This window comes from Bombus terrestris, chromosome 2, assembly GCF_910591885.1.
Source record: "Bombus terrestris chromosome 2, iyBomTerr1.2, whole genome shotgun sequence".
NCBI lineage: Eukaryota > Metazoa > Arthropoda > Insecta > Hymenoptera > Apidae > Bombus > Bombus terrestris.
The window spans coordinates 7821615-7831016 of NC_063270.1; the positions used below are offsets into that span (position 1 = coordinate 7821615).

Consider the following 9402-nt stretch of genomic DNA (forward strand, 5'->3'; position numbering starts at 1 on the left):
TAATTATAATAGTTGCATTATTTGTAATTATCCGATTTATCATAGTTGTTTCGTATAATGTAACCACCAGCTTTTGTTTTATCGGTAGTATTGGTTGAATTCTTAGGTCCGTACGCATTTGTAATTGAATCAAAATAAAACGAAACTAACTTTACTTTTCCATCTATACTGTATTTGCCACTCTACAATTTCTCTATACACTTCCTGGCCCTCTTAATTTATAATTTTTAGTTTCATGTTTGCAAATATGCGCCCGAACCTGCAAACTGACTAGATGCTTTTATCGCTAATGTAACACGAATCCAACAGGAATGCAACACAAATTCCTTCGTTTACTTGGATAATCCTTTGTTGTTGTTGTTGTTATTATTATTATTAATATTATTATTATTATTAATATTATTATTATTATTATTATTATTACGAGTAGATTTCCATATTGTATCCTTTCTATTCTCCACATCTTAACACGCGTGGATGTTCATGTTTCATATTACGTAGAAAACTCTTTAACGAGCAAGTCACAATAACAGAGTCACAATAACACTTTATCAGCATACTCTCTAACGACAATAATAATTCATTTCTTTCGATGAATTCGATAAAATATATTCTCGGTTATTTTTGTACATTCCAATTTTCAATCCTTACAGTCTTTTATATTAGACACATTGATGTGTTCGGAAGGCTGACTGTCTTGAAACGTACGCGGTTTGTATCTTCTTGATTTTAAATCAGCTATTTGTTTATGAAGCTCCATATTGTCATCTAAAAACGTGTACGTCCCGTTTCGCTTTTCTAATTCTTCCAGACTATATCCGATAGTCCGTCGATTTAAGAGCCATGGTTCCGGTGGTGGTGGCGGTGGCGGCGGTAACGTTCTTCGTTTCATGGGATGGGGTGATCTGTAATGAATTTTCGTTGTTGTTCGATAATCCATGTTACGAGCTTCATCGGCATCGTACACGATATCCGTCAATGTCTCTTGTTTTTCTTCGGGCCTGCGATATATTTTTCACATGTCATAAGAAATATCATACATATATTTTTTACAAACGTGTAACATTATACTTGTATGATATAATTGATATATTATTGTATTATTATTTATTATTGGTATTATTTTGTGATATTACGCGATATTATTTTTCTAAACTGTCAATATATGCTGATTCATCGGGTCATAAGTATATAAAGTGATTTCTTCTATAGTATTCTCTTTACCAGTAGTAGATATTTAATAAAATGTAAGTCTAAAATAAAATTTGTACAAAAATTTGTTTCGGAGATTTCGGATACTTTGTTTTGAAGAAAAATATCTTTGTAAATTGGACGAATGTCCGTGCATCTGGCTAAAATGAAATTCTGCTTATCCATCCAACGCTGCGTGGACAAATATCATTACGATTGAATTTTCCTCGAAGAAGATTCCTGTCGTCATTCGAAAGATGAAAATTACGCAAAATTCGTCAAGGGTGGTACGTGGGAATTTTATTTCTATAAAAAATTTCCTTATTTACCGTATGGATAACATTTGCAAACAGTATTGCGTTCTTATATAAATGTACATGAAAACTAAACGCTTTAATTCTATACTCAAACCTAGTTTCTTAATGTACAATATACAATAACTATAGTATTTGTTCCATTCTTTTCAATTTCCTTCGTAAACATTTTACTCTATATTTAAAACTTTCTTACGAGAGATTGTTCTATTCATATTTTGGTGCTACTAACAACAAACCTATACACAATACGCGTCATATTTTTCATAATACTCCACTCGCTATAAAAGGTAACTATGATTATAGTTTTGAAACAATTGCCATAATAATAATCATCGTTTCACATTAAATGGAATCATCTATTTTTACTATTCTTTAATATCGAATAAAAAATTATTTCACGAATACATACTCTAACGATGCAAGTGACTTGATATGAAGTAGAGTACGTTGCGGATAAATTGGTTTATACGAGTCTTTTAATTCTATTTGAGACAACATCGCGTGTGTTTCCGTAATTCCTGTACAAGCAGGTTCTGGTCCTAGTCTTTCATACGATGATTTATGAAGATTCCCTTTCGGTGGAAATATGTCTTTGTTATCTCTGGGTTCAGCCAACGTATGCATTTGCCTGTAAATAGCAAATTTTAAGTTTTATCAAAGTCTACAAATAACGACGTATCGACTTCTCATATGTATATACATGAGTCAACTGTGTACGTGTAAGATCGAAAGTTTGAGCAAAACGGGAAAATAAGGCGGGGAAAGGAACCGGATAATAAATAACAAATAAATATAGGTGGATTGAATATAGCTGGACTATTAAACACGACAAACGAAATAAATGTTTTTGAGAATTTCATCTTCCTAAAGCGTAAAAGCATGTTTAAAAAATATACCTAACACGTTATATAATAGCATTACACGCGTATTCACATATATATATACATACATATACGTGTAAATATTATTAATTATGTCTTCTTGGCTAAAAGTTTCGGAAAAAGTAATACTTACATTATGGAAGATGATATTTAGCTTGATAATTTACTACGGTAAAAATAAGTAATAATTAGTATGTTTAATGGTCAATTTGTATGTCCTTTTCTCCATTTACCACTTTGCATCGTAATATTCAAGACTTTATTTATTTCGTGCTACGTAGAAAGAAAAGTACACGCACAATTGAAAGCTGTTGCAGTTTGAGTGGTTTGACGATCTATATTGACTATAGTGACTGTAGTGACTATAGTGACGAAAGTGCGTTGCTACGCACAATAGAAGGCGGAAACAGTTCACCCTTCTTCGTTTTCCTTGTTACAGTTTGACAACATAGGGAATACTATCGAACACAAGGAGTAACAAACGCTAGGAGTATATACGATGCAAACTTCTGTATCATATTGCAATTTAAAAAATATATCTTATACAGGAAGTTACATGTCATGGCAAAGTTTTGAAAGTATATAAAATAATGCGCATAAAATATTTCAGAATATAATATTCGGATAAAAGTTAGGAATAGATGGTTGAAGATATAAACTAATAAAATAATAAAAGATAATAAAATTAGTGAAATTTAACATTTTTACATAAATAATACATATAGATAATATATGGATAAAGTATTTATATCGGAAGGATCGACCAAAAATCTTTTTCGAAGCTTCGAATCGATTAAAAATTAAACGAACGACAGACATTTCCCCAAAATTTATCACACTGGTATAAATATTCATTACACGTGTATCGAATAACAATAAAATATTATTTTTATTTCTGTGCATATTTATATAAATAAATAATGAAATATCCTTACCAATCATGAACCTTTACTTTGGTATTGTAAATAGCAGGAGTATGAAAAACAATCGGTTCAAAATCTTTAAATTCATCTTCACAGGTTGGAAGGACGACCTACGATTCAACCAGTATATTGTCTGTATTTATAACACTTTGTATACAAAAATAAATATGTACAATAGTATTGATTTTAATTTATACGCCATTGTAACAGGCTATTATACGTATATAGGTAATGGAAGGAACTTGCGGAAATAAATTTAACGAAATGTAAAGAAAAGGACTGAGATAATATCTATTTTTGTCGAATAAAATCAAACATAAATAAATTAAACATGAAGTTTTGTGCGAATACAAACTTCGTAACATCTTAATCTTATCGTATAATCTTACATTCAGTTTCCCTTTCGTCAACATTTATTCTTCTTTTCAGTTAGGCAACTTGAATATTTGTTATTTTTCTTGATATTTCATCCTACGGGATAACGTGATTAATCGAAAGTTAATCAGAATCTAGCGTCAATTATTTTCAAAAACATTTCAAAAACATTTCAAGAACATCGCGTAAAACATCTTCTTGTTGCGTAAAATAACGTCTGTCGAATCTCTGATATCTTCACGTTTCTTAGATTCTACGATATACGTGGATGTAAATTATTAAAATTTTACCGCAGAATTGAATATTACTCTTAAATAACTTTAGCGAAAGTATAGATTATTGCGAGTTTACTCGGAAACATATAAAAAAGATGAATAGTACGCTAAAAGAAGTGATATCAGAGAAATGTCGGAAGAAGGTTATTTCTCTGGAATCGTATGGCGAGAACGAAGGAGAAGTGGAAGAGATGGAAGAAAAAGAAAGCGAAATAGTAGAGGAATTACCTTTCGAAGATATTCTCGCTGACAAACGTCGTAAATATAGCGCTAAAGAAGAATTCATTTTTCTTCTTTATAATGACACTTTGCAGTATTTTGTGAAAGAGTAATCGTTTTTATTTTCGTTCAATTTCGTTTAAATTTTTACTGAAATTTTGATATTTCTATCAACTCTCTTTGATACCTTTATGAACTGTTACGATTTAAAATTCTACATACGTACAATTTTCCCTGTTTATTACGTTTAACAGCCGAGTAAAATACGCGTTAAAAATGTCAATTTCTCGATGTTTGTTATTTAACGTTCATTGTTTAATATAGGTGGGATGGCACGTATTTAAGAAAAAAGCCTACGAAGATATTGGTCGATGATTCGAGAAACTCGTCCAACGATGACGAAGATATAGGTGAAAGACAAGATTACGAAGATGTAAATGAATCGAAAGAAAGCGACAATAATTCCGAAGAATTTAATAACGATACAAATAAATCAAGCTTCGTTTCGTCTTGGAAATTATCACTGCCCGATGAATTTGCAAATATAAGATTTATTAGTAACAATACGTACAGCGGTCGTATTAGTAGAAAAATGATGGAAGGTGAAGGCGTATACAAATGGTCTAACGGTGCTCGGTATAAAGTAAGAATTTTCAAATTTCCTATTATTACGATACAAGTATATAAATTTCAGCGATACGAGTCGTTAATGGAATTCATATATGCAATACATACAGTCATCATTTTTTGCGGTAAATATGCTTCTTATGCATTAAACATTACATCAATGGCAAAAGCGATTGTACATATTTTACAAAAAACCTTGCACTTGGTTACCAATTACTCTAGTTATTAATCATAATATACGATTAATTTATATATATATAAATTAATCGCAAAATTTAATATATTAATAATATTATTATTAATATAATAAATAATTATATATATATATGATTTATTTAAATTTTGCCCCAACATAAGTAGAAACGATAAAATAAATAACTTTTCCTCACTTTTCGTTATTATTGAAAGTTGTGTGGTTTCATAGGGAGAATTCGAACAGAACCTTATGCATGGCAAAGGTCTATTAGAATGGAACAATGTTTGTTGGTACGAAGGTGATTTTTCGAACGGCTACCGACATGGTAGAGGAATTATGGTGGATGGAGAAAATCGTTACATGTATACCGGTCAATGGCATATGGGTCAAAGACATGGGAAAGGGTAAGTACGTAACAAAGTACAGGTGAAATATTTTCACAAACCAGAGAAAGACCGTTTCTACACCGATGTAAAATCGATGATTATTAAAATATCGCAGACATAATTATGTAATACGATGAAACGTTTTTTAACACGTAAAACTTACGTCCTTTACAAATCTACTAGTAAAACAAAAACTCGATTAATTCGATTTATGTCTTAGGATGTGTTAGTTGTCGGTGTGGCTATTATTATTAGATATATGTTCAGGTTGTTATAAAAGTGTTAGAATTGTACGTAAATTACCATTGTGGAGTAATTCTATACACCGAAACAAACGCGAAAATTCATATGCAAAGATGTCGATAGAAGCTTATTTTTCAATTTAATTTTCGTCTTTCGACGAGAAACATTCGATTTCGACGCGTCCTCTTGACGGTATCATTTTGAACGCGTGATTTACTGAGCTGCGTGCACATGGGATTGTTGCCACTTGTTACCATCTTTAAGTATCTTGCTTAGTAAGGCAACATTTTTGCTATATAAAGACAGACGTGTTCTTCTTCGGTACGCAATCTGTTGACGACGATTTTATTCTCTGATAATATAATTATTGGCAAAACGTGTCGTTATCATATAGTTATTCACTGCGATACAAGTTTTTTTGTAAATAATCAGTTTTTTGTAAATGTACTTGTTAAAAAAGTTATTCCCGTTACTCTGACAATGGTTCATACGACGGTGATTGGGTAATGAACAAAATGAACGGGATTGGATTACGAATTTATCCAAGCGGTGGCCGTTACGTGGGTCAATGGAAGAACGGAGTTCGTGATGGTATCGGAACCATGGTTTGGCCCAATGGGAGTCTCTATCGTGGGGAATGGAAATGCGGTGCAATGCACGGGTTTGTTTTGGTCTCTATGGTTTTATAACGATGAATGAAAGAAATATAGTTACGTTGGAGGAGTGGTTAAAATACATATGTTAGATTTATTTAATATTACAAGATAATACAATATTTGCAGCTACGGAGAGTACGTATGGAATGGATTTTTTAATAAAACGTTTGCTTGGCCGCAAGAAGCATCGTACGTAGGTTACTGGCGTCGCGGAATGCGTCATGGCAAGGGTGAATCTATACTGTTATTCTGAAACAATGTTCGATAAAGATAATAATAAGATCGTTATAATAGGGGAGATAAAGCTGAATTCTGTCGGTGGAGCTAAATATTCTGGTTATTGGAAGGATAATAAAAAGCATGGTTACGGAGTTATAATTGGTAACGCGAACGTTTTACAAAATTAAGATACTTGTAGCAAAGATACATATTGTTGACGCAGCCAACCTCGAGAACTCGAATCACAAGGCAACGACTAAAAAAGCCTTCGAGCTGTGGAGATTTTACTTTGTCTACGAAGAAGAGAGGTTTAATATTCGAAACGAGTCGAACAAGTTTTGCGCGAAAGTCGATATTCTTCGAATTGTAGAGGATGTAAAGACTCAAGTTCTAGAGGTCAATTATTTATTTGAAAAATAAGCGACAAAGTTGAGTCGTGATTTTTCATTGTAAAGCGTAGATTCATATATCGTAGCTACGTATATTATAGGACACGTATACGATATTTATATACAGTTTTCACAAAGAAGCGGAAGGTAACGAGCAAAATTGTTATGCGAGTTATCGAGGTTCGACTAATAACGTAAGCTAGTTATTTTTCATCCTTTATTATCAACATGAGATTGTATTACAAATGATTCCCTTATATTTGATATGACGTTTTTTGATGGAGCAAATATTGCATCAAAGTAAAAATATTCGTGTTTTATGCAGGAAGTAACGGGCACAAGTTTGAAGCTAATCCATTATTTTCAAATGATATTTTGTGTGCGCCGAACATTGTAGCCGATAATTTAGAAACTGAAACGAAAACGAAGGATGAAGGAGAATACGTGCGGACAGAAAAAGAAATAAAACCAGCGTAAGAATGCCATATGCATATACATCATACATTGTACAATAACGATCATAGGTACAAAATGAGTACAATTGATGTAACAGTTTATACAAAGTCGGTAATAAAATGTATCTACGCACATATATACAATAACGAAATATAGGAAATATATTTCAATGTAAATTAATATAATTAATTTCTACTTAATCATTGATAGATTTGCCGAGAAACCTGGTCAATTAGTAGAAACTTGGCCAACACCTATTCTGAAGCCAGAACAGTTTCTATGTTTATCTTACTATATAACTCGTCTATTGAATCCAAAAAACATGGAGCCATCATCTGTCGTACTTTCGGCTTCATCTGGAAAATGCTACAGTTGTGAAAGAGAATCTTGTTCTTGTTTGGCACATCCGCTTTCTATAGGTCTATATTTTTTATTATTAATTAACATATACTACACGAAAATTACGCAAATTGCAAGTGTAAATGAAAATAATTCGAAAATACGATTGCATTTCTTCTTCGTATTTTAATCGGATAAAGTGTCACCGTTATTTCGTTACACGATAATAACAGCGACATCTTTAAATTCTTGTTAATAAAATAAAAGTATTTCCACTCGTGTATACTAACTTTTGCACTATATGAAACTTATATGACGACTTATATGAAAAACTTTCATGCAGATACGATTACAAGTGAACGAAACGACATCACGCAGACACATGCGTCTGAATCCTACAGCGAGAATATGATAGAATCTGTCTGGAAATACGAAGAATGCTGGACATATAATTGTTTAACGTTTCACATGCTCCGTTTACGTGAAATTTACAACGATTATGCTACGTTATTTGCCAAGTCGGCGCCAAAATGCAATCTGGCGATGAGTAGATTATGTTTATGGCAATTATGGAGAGATTGTGGTATTCATAAGAAAGGACTTAGTCTCACTGAAATCGATAGTTACATTGGTGAACGTTAATTGATAACTACTGTTAACATCATTGTATATTATATCGCAGTACTGTACAAAAGTCCTTTTCTTGGACCGTCAGTAGTGATCACTACAGAGTAGTAATCTCACAATGATGGTAATAATATTTTTAAGGGATACGTATTTGTGGTGTTTGACTTTCTTAAGTAATAACGATAAACTTAAGACAATATCAAGTATCTTTATATTCATTTGGTAGGTAGCCTAAAATTTTGCACAGTACTGTGTACCAGTTACATATTGTATATGTATATGAGTAAATTAGTTTTTAATGCAACAAAACAGTACTTTGGAATAATATCCGCTATCGCAAACACGTCTCGGTATAAAGTTCCTATATTAATGTGAATCGTTAAAATATTAGCGAAAAATGAAACCACGATGATGAAAGATCCTCTTCATCCGTTCGAAAAGATTGAAATCTGGCAATTTTTGCACGCCTTGTTAGAAGTTTCCTGGCACTTATATACTAAACACAACGACGATAAAGTCGAAGAAATGAACGGAAAAATCGCTGGTGGTTTGCACAAATTTTTAAAAAACTATATATATCCTCATGTTGGAAATCATGTTGGTACGTAAGTACATACCTAATACGGTAAGATTATCATAAATAAGATAATATAAATGTAAAAAGTGGCTTTTGGAAAGGAAAGGTGATATTGTTATGAAGACAATTTATGTCATAAGGAATATAATTTGCGTCTATGTAAGTTTTTAGGAATTTTCATTAAACTAAATGAAACAAATGTTTATGACTCTATGAAACAGCTAGGAAGCCTTTGGTGTTCTTAATCATTTACACAGCGAAAACAACTTTTTTAAACAAAAACTTTTTTAAATAAAATACAATTTTCCAGGTAGTCTGTGCCGTGAAAATCAAGATTTGCTACCTATATACTGCGTCTTTGAATTGTACCAACAGATTGGTTATCCAATTTCTGCAAAAGATCTCCTTCGTGCGACGTGCGTTTTAAAACGTAAGCTGTGTTGTTTGTTATTTAAATTTTTCAATTATTAACTTCCGAAATTTTTGTCAACTTTCGATAGAAAGTA

At 31.9% G+C, this 9402-nt stretch overlaps 2 protein-coding genes across 4 annotated transcripts in view; one reads left to right on the forward strand and one right to left on the reverse strand.

The window, feature by feature from the left end:
- The window catches only part of LOC100642797 (radial spoke head 10 homolog B), a 70826-nt gene extending 61458 nt beyond the window's left edge, over positions 1 to 9368 (forward strand). For both annotated transcript variants that reach the window (XM_048411779.1, XM_048411786.1), the window contains exons 4-11: positions 4506 to 4824; positions 5233 to 5408; positions 6094 to 6294; positions 6416 to 6519; positions 6584 to 6670; positions 7223 to 7370; positions 7564 to 7772; positions 8036 to 9368. In XM_048411779.1, coding sequence (XP_048267736.1) covers positions 4774 to 4824; positions 5233 to 5408; positions 6094 to 6294; positions 6416 to 6519; positions 6584 to 6670; positions 7223 to 7370; positions 7564 to 7772; positions 8036 to 8334 — 1275 coding nt within the window. In that variant the 5' untranslated portion in view covers positions 4506 to 4773 and the 3' untranslated portion in view covers positions 8335 to 9368. The remainder of the gene's footprint in view (positions 1 to 4505; positions 4825 to 5232; positions 5409 to 6093; positions 6295 to 6415; positions 6520 to 6583; positions 6671 to 7222; positions 7371 to 7563; positions 7773 to 8035) is intronic.
- On the reverse strand, positions 23 to 4512 carry LOC105666646. Of its 2 annotated transcripts, XM_048411819.1 has the most exons (3): positions 3325 to 4512; positions 1918 to 2136; positions 23 to 1001 (listed from the first exon to the last, which is right to left on the reverse strand). In XM_048411819.1, exons 2-3 carry the CDS (start codon positions 2130 to 2132, stop codon positions 641 to 643), a joined length of 576 nt encoding a protein of 191 aa, XP_048267776.1. In that variant the 5' UTR covers positions 2133 to 2136; positions 3325 to 4512; the 3' UTR covers positions 23 to 640. The 2 variants fall into 2 exon arrangements, with proteins under 2 accessions (XP_048267776.1, XP_020723993.2); XM_020868334.2 differs by lacking the exon at positions 3325 to 4512 and having other exon boundaries at positions 1918 to 2192.
- Positions 9369 to 9402: the final 34 nt, after the last annotated feature.